The 12,746-nt window shown below is 40.2% G+C and overlaps 1 protein-coding gene across 1 annotated transcript in view; it reads right to left on the bottom strand.

The window, feature by feature from the left end:
* The window catches only part of SPAG16 (sperm associated antigen 16), a 379,392-nt gene that overhangs the window by 177,970 nt on the left and 188,676 nt on the right, over positions 1–12,746 (bottom strand). Inside the window, exon 12 of the mRNA XM_063162650.1 lies at positions 1,480–1,665. Within this exon, the coding sequence (XP_063018720.1) occupies positions 1,480–1,665 (186 nt within the window). The remainder of the gene's footprint in view (positions 1–1,479; positions 1,666–12,746) is intronic.

Here is a 12,746-nt window from a genome sequence, read left to right as displayed (position 1 = left end):
TTCTGACTACAAAAGCTTCCTCAGTAGAGAAAGCATTTTCAACTGTCTAAACAAAACCTTTGTCTATGCAAATTCAAACCCATTCTGACATAAAATTAAAGCTATTGTTAGTATTATTTTTAAAGGTCATGAATATGCCATAAAGGATGATCAAACCATTAGAAATATACAACAGGTTAAGAAAAGAGGTTACAATACATTAGATTTTGCTCTTTCCATTTCTAAGGAAAACACTGACCATTAATGTTTATTACTGATAGCAGTGGTGGAACATCATCTGTTCTCAGGACTTGCTGACCATTCATGTTATAAAAGCCACCTCTCAGCTGGCTTGAACTTTGCCAAACCTTAACTAGTTGGGGTTTTTTTCCAAAATAATTTGGAATAATTCATGAAAGGATGGGTAGTTACCCCATTTTGAAAACAATATTTTTAATATCATTTAATGCTTCTTCAATTCATGGTTTGAAAGCAAGACTGGAAATCTGATACTGACAGAGTTTTAATTAATTCTCAATGGAATCTGGATGAATTGCAACAGTTTGAAAAATCTCCAATAAGAGCTCACTGCAGCTGCAGAAGACTGGGAGGGATTTAGGAAAAAGGAACAGAAAAAGAAATTTTCTCTTGCTTTTTCAGTGAAGCTTCTTCCCCTGCATTGGCCAACAATCATGAAGGGGTATTTTACCTCATTCAAATGTAAAGGAAGTAAAAGACCAATAGGAAATGGAAAAATCCATTAGGACAGGATAACAAAGAACCAGGGAAAAGGCCCATAGGATTGGAAACTTCTCTGTGGACTGATGGCACTCAGCTGTTAATGATCAGACGTAGCACAGTACAGTACAGGAGTCTAGTTTATAGAGAGATAGTTTGGAAAGAGATAAATCCATCCCATTTCTTTAAGGGGTAAGTAAATCAAAACTGAAGACAACTGGAGAGAGTTAAGGAACTAATAATTAATTGGTAAGCACAAATACACTGATATTTTAAAAGCACCTTCATAAAAATGCATTTGCCTGGATAACAAAGAAGGTATATGTTGATTTATTAATCAAGAGTCACCTTGCTGAAACATAGATAATGACTAAAATAAATTTCCACTCGGCTAACCTTAGAGTGTGTTGTGTACTTATGAGGTTGAAACAGCATATACAAAACTTACTGAGAGTTTTATGCAGTTACTTATTCAAATTACACATTGAAGTTCCACTAAGCTCTTCCCTTAAAAAACCCGCAGCAGTGAAGAATAATGGATACCAAGTGAAAGCCTGTAAAAGCAAACACTTTCTTTTTGACACTATTTTAATTTAAGTCCTTCCCAGCTCCCTTTATCTAGTAAATCCCACCCGAGGCTGATTTTTCCAGCACTGCCTTTGATTCCCTCTGCTCTCCGAGTGAACTCCACCCATCGATGGGGAGCTAAACCCCACCCCTGGTTAATGAAGGTACCAATTAGCGAGCACAGAGCCCCCGTACCTGTTGACATCCCAGATCTTGCTGGTGCAGTCGGCGGAGGCAGAGGCCACGAAGTCCCCGCAGGAGTGCCAGGTGCAGCCGCGCACGGCGCGGGAATGGCCCCGCAGGGTCAGGATGCAGCCGCTCCGCGACAGGTCCCAGAGCCGCACCGTGGTGTCACCGCTCGATGTCACCAGCTGGGTGCCACTGCCACAGGAAAACAACACGTCTGAGCCAGGAGACAGATGAGAAATGGTCAAGCAAAATAATTTAGCTCTGTTTGGAAAGACAGGTTAAATTACAATTGTTGATTTTACCTTAAATATGAACATAAACGAACAATATGAACATAGGAACAAAAATGATCTTTGGAAATGTTCATATTTTACTGTGCATGGTTTTCTGACATGCTATGGATGAAGTGGCCACATGTGGGAACCCAGGACAGCCAGGACCACTACCAGGGGGCTCAGAAGCCCTGGCACAGAGCCCAAAACACCTGTGGGTTTGATTATGACCCGTGGAGCAAATTACCAACCTTATATGGAGATCAGCAAGCCATGACAGTTTAAGTGCAATAATACTGAAGTTATCACAGGGTAGAAAAGTAGATTTTGGGGGTTTTGGTATGGGGGTTCAGGAGGCAAGATGGAGGGATCTGGGCGTGTCCAGCCTTTCTTCTTCTTCTTCTCTACCTCCATCTTCTGCTGTTGGCACTTTTAGATTGGTTTAGAGTAGAAGCTCACTGTCTAACATAGGTGATAGGTATTGGAAAGTGATTGTAAACATGTTATACATAGTTTGTAGTATAAAGAGATAACAGCGCCCCGGGGGCAGGCAGAGTGCCTCTGGCTGTCCTGCTGAGTGGATCTTGGCTGGACAGAAAAATTTTTATAGATAAGATCCAATAAACAACTCTGAGACTGAAAACTGAAGAGCTCCGACTCATTCTTTGGACACGCCGGCCGAAACAGAGACTTTTCACGTACCTCGGGGCTGCAATTAACAATTAAACTCCGAGAATACAGAGCCCAAAACACCTGTGGGTTTGATTATGAGCTGTGGAGCAAATTACCAACCTTATATGGACATCAGCAAGCCACAACAGTTTAAGCAGAATACTACTGAAGTTATCACAGGGTAGAAAAGTAGATTTTGGGGTTTTTGGTATGGGGGTTCAGGGGGCAAGATGGAGGGATCTGGGCATGTCCAGCCTTCCTCCTTCTTCTTCTTGGCCTCCATCTTCTGCTGTGATGGTGGCACTCACAGATTGGTTTAGAGTAGAAGCTCACTGTCTAACATATAGGTGATATGTATTGGGAAGTAACTGTAAACATTGTACAGGTAGTTTTTAGTATAAAGACATACCACCACCCCAGGGACAGTCACTGTGCCTCGGACTGTCTTGCTGAGCAGACCTCAGTAGGGCAGGAGAAAATTTTTTACATATAAGATACAATAAACAACCTTGAGGCTGAGAAATGAAGAGCTCCGACTCATTCTTCAAGTGCTCGGGCTGAGAAAAGAGACTTTGAACATTCTTGGGGTCACAGCAACCCAGAAAGACCCCGAGAGCCACATATTAATAAATACACTATCAAAAGAAAGGGAGATAGGGAGTGGCTATCCCTGCAGGAAAGTAAGTATGGCTTTCAAATAAATTCCTACTTTTTGCAGTTCATTTATGAGTTAACCAGACCTTTCAAAATACAATAAGATAGATTCAAGGAAGAATATTTTGTTATTTTCCAAATTCATACAATTTTCAAGATATATTTATTTGTTAAAAGCATCTTAATTTTGTTTTTTCTAAGTTTGTATAAACACTTCAACACATTCACCATCTCTTGGGGTCATAGATATGTTACATAAATGAAAAATACAGGGTTCATCTCAGATTTTTTTTTGGCCAAATCTCAGATATAAACTAGTATAATTCTGTCTCCTTAAAGCACAGACATATGGCTTCAGACTAAGAGTCCATCTGTAACATTTTATATAACTAGTAGGAGATTCTTAATAAAATAATTAGAAAAAGTATTTAGAGTGTTTCTCTTATTAAACCCTCCCAGACCTACCCTGTTGCTCAGGATTTCTTTGTGCTTAAGAAGAATCCATGGATTTTTATTTTTTTTTCCCTATGAGTAATTGATTTTTGAACATATGCAAACCTTTGGCAACTGCAATCTCTTATGTCAATGAATTCCAAAATTTAATTATGCCTTGTGTGAAAAGCTCCTCTGGGGTCTTAAACACCTTACTTCATTTTGTTTCATGCTTCTAATTCTACTGCTGTGATGAAAAACAAACACTGAGTGCACCTTCACCACGTCTGAGTGTGCCACCAGCTGTGGTGGGACAGGGCCTGTCCTGTTCCCCTGCCAGGATGGAGACTGACTCATTCCTTGTGCCCTTGGAGCACATTTCCCATCCCTCTCAGCACCCTGCCAGCTGAAAGGGAAGGAACAGGTCCCCAAGGAAGGCACACAAGGACACTGTTTCCTGCTTTATTCTGTCTTCTTTCCATTTAGTTACTATTTTTGGCACTACTGAAGAGAAATTTTCAGCAAACTGACCACAGTGGCTCTGAGATCTCCTTCCTGAGTGCTGATAATTAGACACACTCTTACCTATTATCTATTCTTATCTTAGGACTGTTTCTTCCTGTGTGTATTCCTTTGTCATCACCTGCACTGATTTTCAGCTGCTGCTTCACCATCAAATCAACTGTAGAGACAGGAATTTTTTCCTGTAATTCTTCACATGCTCCTTTTCACTGCCCTGGCTAATAAGCAAGCTCATCCTCATTCCCTTCCCCAGTTTCCAAGATCATCTTAACAACTTAGGTCCCAGCACACATCTCTGTGGGACTCAGAAATTAATTTCTCTGTTCTGAAAGTGACATTTGATTCCTATCCTTTCACCAGTTTTTAAACTTGTGAAATAAATTTCCTTTTTATTCAGGACAGTTCTGCTTCCATGAGAGTTTCTGTCAAATGACCTCAAGAAGAATTTGCTGAAAATCCAAGTATAGGAAATTCATGAACCTCCCTTGATCAAGTGCTCAATAAACCCTTCAGAGAATTCCCAACTGATTTCTGAGGCTTAATTTCCAAAGCCATGCTCACAGCTCCCAGGGCTTCACTGTCATAAATGTATCCATGGATCCTGTAATTTGCCTCTTTAATATAATTCCTATCAAGATATGAAAATTAGATCAATCCATCTAGAATGCCTTCATCTCAAAATCTTTTAAAATATTGAAAAAAGTTAACACAGCCCTCCCAGGAATAACAGAGGTTTTTACTTTCTAAGCAATAATCTGTTTAAATTGTTTTCATACTAAACAAAAACAAGAAACAGGAAAAATGTTTGGGGATAATACACAAAAGCACAGGTCAGAAATAGTTAAGCTGTAGGTTTTCAGACCAATTTCTGCCGTTATCTGAGCAACATCAATAAGATGACCTTGCCCTTAGGATCCAATGAACTCTTTTATTTGAATAATGGCAAAGGTCCTATCTCAGGCAGTAGAAATCCTTCTTCCACATCTCTGGATATAAAATTGTGGGAACTGAAAACAGCTCAAGGGTTGATCCTAAGCACTATTGTAAAACTCTGAGTAAGAATACACTCAGAGATATGTAATTCAGTGCTGCAGTTAATTTAAAAAAAAAGGTCTGGGACCTGTGGTGTCAACCCTTTTATGTTATATTTTCCCTTTCCTCCTTTTCCAATAGATGTCCACTGAATCACTTGGTAAAAGTAGCCAAGTGACAGCTTGAAATATGTGCATCATTTACCTGATAGATCTTAGGGGAGAACTTGCCACTATGAAAGATCACCCAGCCAAGATTTTGACTATTTTTAACACTTGCAGTTTAGGTTGCTATTTTTTGTGAAAATATCATTATAATATTCATTAATGCAGTTACACCCCCATGCCTCAGACAAAGCCTGGAGAGATTAATCTCTCAACATTTTTTTATAACGTTGCACAAGAATAGTCCTGAAGCTTTTGTCACATATATCAGAGCATAAAGGCTTGAAGTCTGAGTAGGGGTTCTGAGGAGACCCTAATTTTGTCAAGCTGTCAGGAATAAATGTGCTTTTGTTAACGAAACACTTTCAGTTTTAATAAGCCAGATCTCAGTTCTGGAGATAGATAAAATTAGAGAAATGACAAATTATCATAGTCCTTAGACATTTATAAAATAGGAGCTTAAAACAAATTCAGAGTCAGGTATAAAGTGGGACTGATGAAATCTGCAATTGATTCAGAGGGAAACATGCACTGCCACTGTTGTGAATCACAAAAAGAGATATATGGTTTATGCATTTTTTAATACATAATCCCCAAAATGCTACACAAAGAACAGGTTCCTTGGGCTGAATTTCAAAAATACACCATCCAGGCAGTGATGAAAATCTTTCAGAAAACAGATGTGAGCAGGAAGGTAGTTCAAATGGATTCAATTTGGCAATCTGCAGCAGGGGAAGGAGTTACAAGTGAGGTTTAGCACTCCTTACAGATCAAAGGAGAAAAAATAGTGGAGATTGGAAACAAAAGTGCAGCAGGAAGCAGTTTTGAGGGACAGACTGACAGTGGAAGTAAGGGCAAAAATACTCAGGAATACAGGAACCCAGTGCCCCAGCCCCTTGCAAGACAAGTTCCCAGATATTCCCTGTGCACAAAAAAAGCATCAGGTCATTAAAGGATGGGGACCTGTGATTATCCATGTAGGAACTTAACACCAGCATTTTTGGGAAGCACAAAGGGAATGGTGGCTGTCAGGGCTGCTTCACACAGGGGCTGCACTCCCTGCTCAGGAAACCCTCCTGGTCAGGATTCACACCAGACACACACACAATGAACAGCAAAGTGCTGTGTCAAGCCAAGTCAGACACCTAAATCAAGATGCTGCTATTAGGAAAAAGCCCTATCTACTTAAAAGCTGATCAATAATGACACACTTTCTCTGATTTGCAGCATTTTTCAGTCCTGGGAGATAAAAAGGAAATGCTCCAAAATCTGAGGGAATGTTTTGTTACCCATGGCTGCAAGGTTTTTTGTACAGTGCTATTTTTCCTTATAAGAGCATGTGGGGGGAAGAAACAAATGTATCAGGGAAAGCAGCTGTTTTTAATGTTTAGTCTGTCAGTTTTACCCAGGTATGGTAGTCACACAGTCCTTTATCATATGACTGATTTAAAAAAAAAATAAAGCTTATTTTGATATTAAAACATATGAAAATATGACCTCAGCCTTAATTCTCAGCAGCAATACATAAACTCCATTTGAATTTCAGACTGCTCACTAACAGAGAAAGCTCCAAAAAATCCTGTGCACTGTGCATATATCTAACTCAGAGGAGAATAAAACACTTTGTTTTTTAACAAATACATCAAAGAACTAGGCAAGATATTAGGAGACAAGAAAAAGGTAAATCCTATCTTGTTCTGTCACTTCAAACACATTCACATTTATGCAAATGACTTTGCCAGCTGTCAGAAATGTGGTGTTTTTGTAAAGAAGCAGCACCTTTGTGCATGGTGCTCTGTGGATCCCAAACAGTTGGGTTTGTAGGGTCTTGTGTGGCTTGGTTTTGGAGGTTTTCTGTTTGTACTTTCTAGCAGACCAAAGGACTATATGGATGAAACATGCTTGTATTGAATAAAATATTTGTCTAGAAGAATCTTTCCAAAACTCTAGGCAATGGAGAGCCCATGGCACCCATAACCCCTGTCTTGCCTCCATGGATAGACCATTTTTAAAACCACAAAATGCACATAAAGTTCTACCTTTCTGGTATTTCTAGTATTCCTAACTGATACTGTAAACCTGCTCTTCCAGAAACAATTAGAGTGGAAACAACTTTGGAAACATTAATTCCACCTTCCACAAAAAGGGGTGGAACATTAACTTCTCAAGCCTTAAATCTTTCCTCCCCATATATTCTAAACACACATTTCTTTTCATTACACATTCCTGCTCCTTCCAGCTTCACTGTTCTCACTACAAAGACACCTCTCCATTAACACTTCCCAAGTTGTAGACACATTAATAATTAAAACTCATATTCAGCAACAACATCAGCCTTTGGCACAGAGTCACTTTACAGCATTTCAGGAGGGTGAGTGCCAGTCAGGTGAAGGCAACAGCTACACCAACAGTGCTCCCCTGTGAATGTGTCATTCCTAACACCAACAGCCAAAGTGCAAATATTGCTCCTGCTTCAAATATTTCTGGACAAGGGACTGAGGTCTGGATCTCAGGCTGCTCCAGGGATTGTTCATGTTCCCTCTGAAGACCCAACAACAGTTCTCAAAGCAAAACTAAGTCAAACACAACCTGGGTTCAAGATTTTTGTCCTAAAAAAGCTGCAGCAAGAGGCAGCATCTGACTGGAGCTTAAACAATGCAAGTGATGCCTCAGGTTTAGCTTTTATATTTTTCACATTCTGTGCTGCTTTAGTGTGTGGGTCTCAGCTTCATATAAGGAGATGGTGAGCTCTCTTCACAGAGTAGGGAGACAAAACAATTCCATCTCTAGCTGGGGACCAAGGACAAATGATCCAAATCTCAGGCCCAAGAGCACAAACAATGTGGGATGAAGAGAGAAAAGCAAGAAGGGACTGCATGGGCTAAAGCTGTAATTAGACAATTAACTCAAATATGCAAATGGACCAACACTTATAAAAGTGTGAGACTCTGTGACCAGTTGTCCATTTTGTGACCATTTTGGGTTCAGCCCAGCTCAGCCCTGGCTGGGCTCTTGTGCTGCCCAAGGTGCATCCATGGAGGCCTTTTAATAAATCCCTGCTTTATTCTTTAACTCTGTCCAGCCTCTGCTCCAGGTCAGCCTTCACAAGGCATCACAAGCCTCAGCAACACAACAGCAAATCTTAAACATACAGTCCAAAACATCACAGGGGTAAGGGTCTTTCACCATGACACTGAAAAACACTTCAAAATCAATATTCCAATCAGTTAATTGGAAAAATGATGTCTCTTATTTACCTCTGTTCATGCAATTATTCTAAAGCAAAATTCTAAAAGCCTCTATGTTATTTGCAATATCAGCACAGGTTGACAGTGGGCACAGTAAAGTACAAGGGAAGAACTGCAAATGCTGCTAAAGTTTACTTGAATTTTGGTGACATTTTCTGCTAGGTCAGAGAGGAAAGATAAAAAAAGAAAATGCCTAGGAAAAAAAGTTATTCCATGAAGCACAGAACTAATCAACACTGAGTGCCTATGGAAGCATCTTTTGCCTACTTCCTTCATCATCTTAGCTATTGATGAAATAAATATATCAAGAATTGATTGATTCTTTAGAGTTCTGTCATTGAATTTTGGCCAGAATTACCCTGTGAGTTAAAAGTTACCAGAGAGAGTGGAAGAGACCATAAGGAACATGTGCAAGGGGGTTGGGGGAAATACATCCTTGTAAACCTAATTTACTTGGAAACAGAGTAAAATCAGGAATCCAGACAAGTACACGTAGGAAAGCAGACATCTACTAATGGAGTCCCACCTTGGGATACAACAGCTGTATTTAAAAATTCCATTTTCCAGTTGGTGCTGAAAACAATGTAAGGGATGGAAATGCCAAACATCAGTTAAGCTCTGCAGCTGCTGCAACTCTTCTTTATTCTCCTGCTTTGTCACTGCCCTGCATTTTCCTCTCACCAGAGAAGGTGGAAATTGGGCTGAATTTAAAAAATGTTGGAGTCAATTTACAACTTAAGAAGTTCCCATGAAAATGATTGGAAAGGCAATGGGTGATTTTGTGCCTCACCAGACAGGATGCTTGCACACTTCCTCTATAAAGGGTGATGTGGATTCAACTCTCTGTGGGTCCAAAGAAAGATGGGACAAAGACATGGAAGAGGAATTCACCAGGGATTACATGGAAACAGCATCTGGCTCAAAGTACTTTGAAACAAGAAGGAGAGTCCAGGGGAGTACTAAGACCAAACCTCACCAATGCCTTTCCTATTCTTAGCTATTCTGAGGCATGCCCTGATACTTACTGCTGGGAACTGGATGATGGTCCAGAAAATTCTGGCATGGAGAGCCATCCTTATGGTCTTAGTCTGTGTTTGAACAAAACACTCAGCAGCAAAGATTTTGTTTCTAAGATTTTCTGACCTTGAAACAGACTTCAGATATAGTTCACTTTTCTGTTGCTGAAGTTCTAAGACTCATTAATTATTTACAGTGACACTTCTTATTAAGAACCCCTAGGTTTTTTTTTGGATCCATGGTTCGTTTTGGGTGTTGCTTTAATTATCCTGGTGGTCTATGTGTCTAAGACACATTTTATGTAGTAATTGTAATATGTTTCATCCTTCAGAATATTCTTAAGCCAAATTTTCCTCACTTTATTAATAGATATGAAATGTCATTTTTACAGAAGGTGAATGCTAGAATACTCAGCAGCAGAAATACAAAAATACCTTTTCTTTTCTCATTCATCATCGAAGGTGAGGAGGAAAAAAATTAAATTTCAAAAACACAAAATCAATTATAAACTGCCATTCTACAAGCCAAGGAAAGCCTTCCAAAGGCAGGAAGCAGGGCAGTACCCAGCAGATGGTGGATGGCACATGGACACATGGCTTTTTGTAAGGGAAGGAAAACACAACCATCCTGCAAAATCTTTTGCCATGAGGCTATTGGCTGGAAATCCCCAGAATCCTGTCAAAGTGTACCATGCCAAGTGCAAAACTTGAGGCAATTTTTCACTCCACTTTACCTAATTGGGAGATCTTTCTGTGCTATTTGCTGCTCATACGCTGACCTGTGCCAGGACAAGTGTTTCCCCTCGTGCTGCAGCTGGCTGTGACAGCAAGGGCAAACAGCAAAGCAAGGTATTGGCACCAAACTGCTTCTGGACAGACTGACACCAGGACTAGGCATCACACAAGCAGCAAACTTCTGTTTGAATGAAGTTCATCTTCTCCATGTAAACTTCCTCAAGGCTACTTCCACTTGAAGAGTGACAGGTTCACATCTGCAGACTTTTAAATACAATGTGCTCCTAACTATCAGGAAGAGTCCTGGTATGGGATGGGTGAACTCCAAGGTAACAAATTCATGCCATTTATCAACAAATTTCAATTTAGCAAGTCCTCCATACTTAAAACCATCTTTCCTTTCTGAGTACTGGTACCAAAGCTGCTGTGTGAGCAATCCTGTTTCACCTGAGGCCCTTCCCACTGCTCTTACCTGCACATCTTCCTGTGCCCAAGTATCCCTTTTTCCCCAAGTGCTGGCCCACTCTAAACACAGCCTATAGTTCTACATTCATAGGATCATTATAGATTTTTAATAATTTTTTTAACATGACTTTTTGTTACAATAATTTGGTATTTTCCAGATTGCTCCAATGCAGGTTACAAACCGCACAGACTCCACTCAGGCCTTCCCCATTCCAGTATCTGAGCTTGGTACTCCCCAAAAAATATTTACTATTTACTGCAGGCTAGACTCTTTGATGCATGAAAATGGCTTAGCTGTCATGCAATATCATGTAATTAGAGGTGGTTATAAAATAAATTAGGTGCCTGGTAGAAGGCAGCTTTTAAATTTAAAATTGGCTTTTAGGAGGCTTGGGAAGCACACCAGGTAAGGAATAAAAATAAAAAGAGGAAAGATAAACTAGTTACAATACTTGGAGATTAGATGTAGCAAAATATGTGTCAGCAAGACAGCAGGCACTACACAATGCAGGGCTCTGGGGAAAATTAGACAGCAATGAATTCCCTTTTTACAATTATTTGGCATTAAAAAAAGATGCCTTTTCTAAAAGCTTCCTGCCAATGCACATCTAGCAGCCCACAGCAAAATCAGACACATGTTTAACAAGGGGTAGGAGAATCCTGGCCTCCAGCTGGAAGCAGGGAGCTCGTGGGAGCCTGGCCAGTGATATCTCCAACAATTACGAGGCCCTCTTATGCTGAAAGCAGTGTTCCTGGGTCCAGTTGTGCCACTTTCCTGTAGCCTACTGCCAAGGAAATTTTCCTCCATTAACATCATGAGAAATAACTATTTTACCTGAAATCAAATCTAATGAGTAAACATTGCAAAACCGCCACATTTTGCAGAAATGAGATCTATTCTGTACCATTCCAACACGTTCTCTAAAACAATCCAGTGTAAGTTAAAGTCTTTCTGTACACTGTTAAATTTTTAAAATAATGTATTTAGCCCACATAAAATCATGCATAGTACCAATCAATATCCATGACATACATTAAACAGTGAGCCATTACAGTGTGATATTTCATCTCAACACCCATCCCATCCAGTCTGGTCATTTTTCCTCCACTGGAATGACTCCAAATCCTCAAATTGTAATGAAGGGCTGTTGAAGTAGGGAAAAATGTAGTTTGGAAGGAGTTCAGATCCATGAATTCCATGTACAGAACAGATTTATGACCTATATTAACAGCGATAATCCTGTGTCTCGGTTCCTCTGAAATGCAAAGTTGTGACTCAGTCGTTTTAAATCCATTATCATCCCCCTGTGGTGGTCCAGGGATGTCTAATCACAATCAATAGCCACTAATGAACCACAGTCATTAATCCCATTTGCATGTTTGTATAAAGCATCATTTTTAAGCTGCATATTCATATGCAGAGAGAGTTCAGTGAGTGCACAGAGATTTTGCAGCCAGTGGAAAGTTCTGCACTGGGATTTGAACATTCCCAGGCCCCTGGAAGGATATTTAACTCACTCTGTGTAATGATCCTGGCAGTGAAGGCCAAGAAAACACACAGGACAGTGCATGAGCCCAGTGTTTGTACTTGGGGCAGGTGATGAGCTCACTGAGCCATGCCCTGGGGATACAGGGACACAGCTTGAGGATGGGGAGTGAGTTAATGGAGACAGTGATCAATAAAAATCTAACTGCAAGAGTGGAGGAGGAATGGAAATGCTGAACATGAGCAGAATCCTGGGCTGATACAAGAGAAAGCAGAATAGCAAAGTGAATATAAATTTCTACCCTTTCTCTGAAAGGCTTTGTATGAAAACTGAGCTTTCATCCATGAGGCCATGCAGCCTAAACACTGACTGCTCAAGAGAGGGGACACCAGAAACCCCTTCAAACACAGCAACTCTCACAGGTGATCTAAACCACAGACACAAACACCGTGGCCTTCTCCCTCTGATCCCCATTTGTTTTATATACACTACCCAGACACAAAGGCAGTAATTACCACAAAATAAGAACTTGGTTCCACGTCCACATCCCTCAGCAGTCAAACAAGTCCCGATG

The sequence above is a fragment of the Melospiza melodia genome, chromosome 8 (genome assembly GCF_035770615.1).
Source record: "Melospiza melodia melodia isolate bMelMel2 chromosome 8, bMelMel2.pri, whole genome shotgun sequence".
In the NCBI taxonomy this organism is placed as follows: domain Eukaryota; kingdom Metazoa; phylum Chordata; class Aves; order Passeriformes; family Passerellidae; genus Melospiza; species Melospiza melodia.
This window is presented reverse-complemented; position numbering and strand designations above follow the sequence as displayed.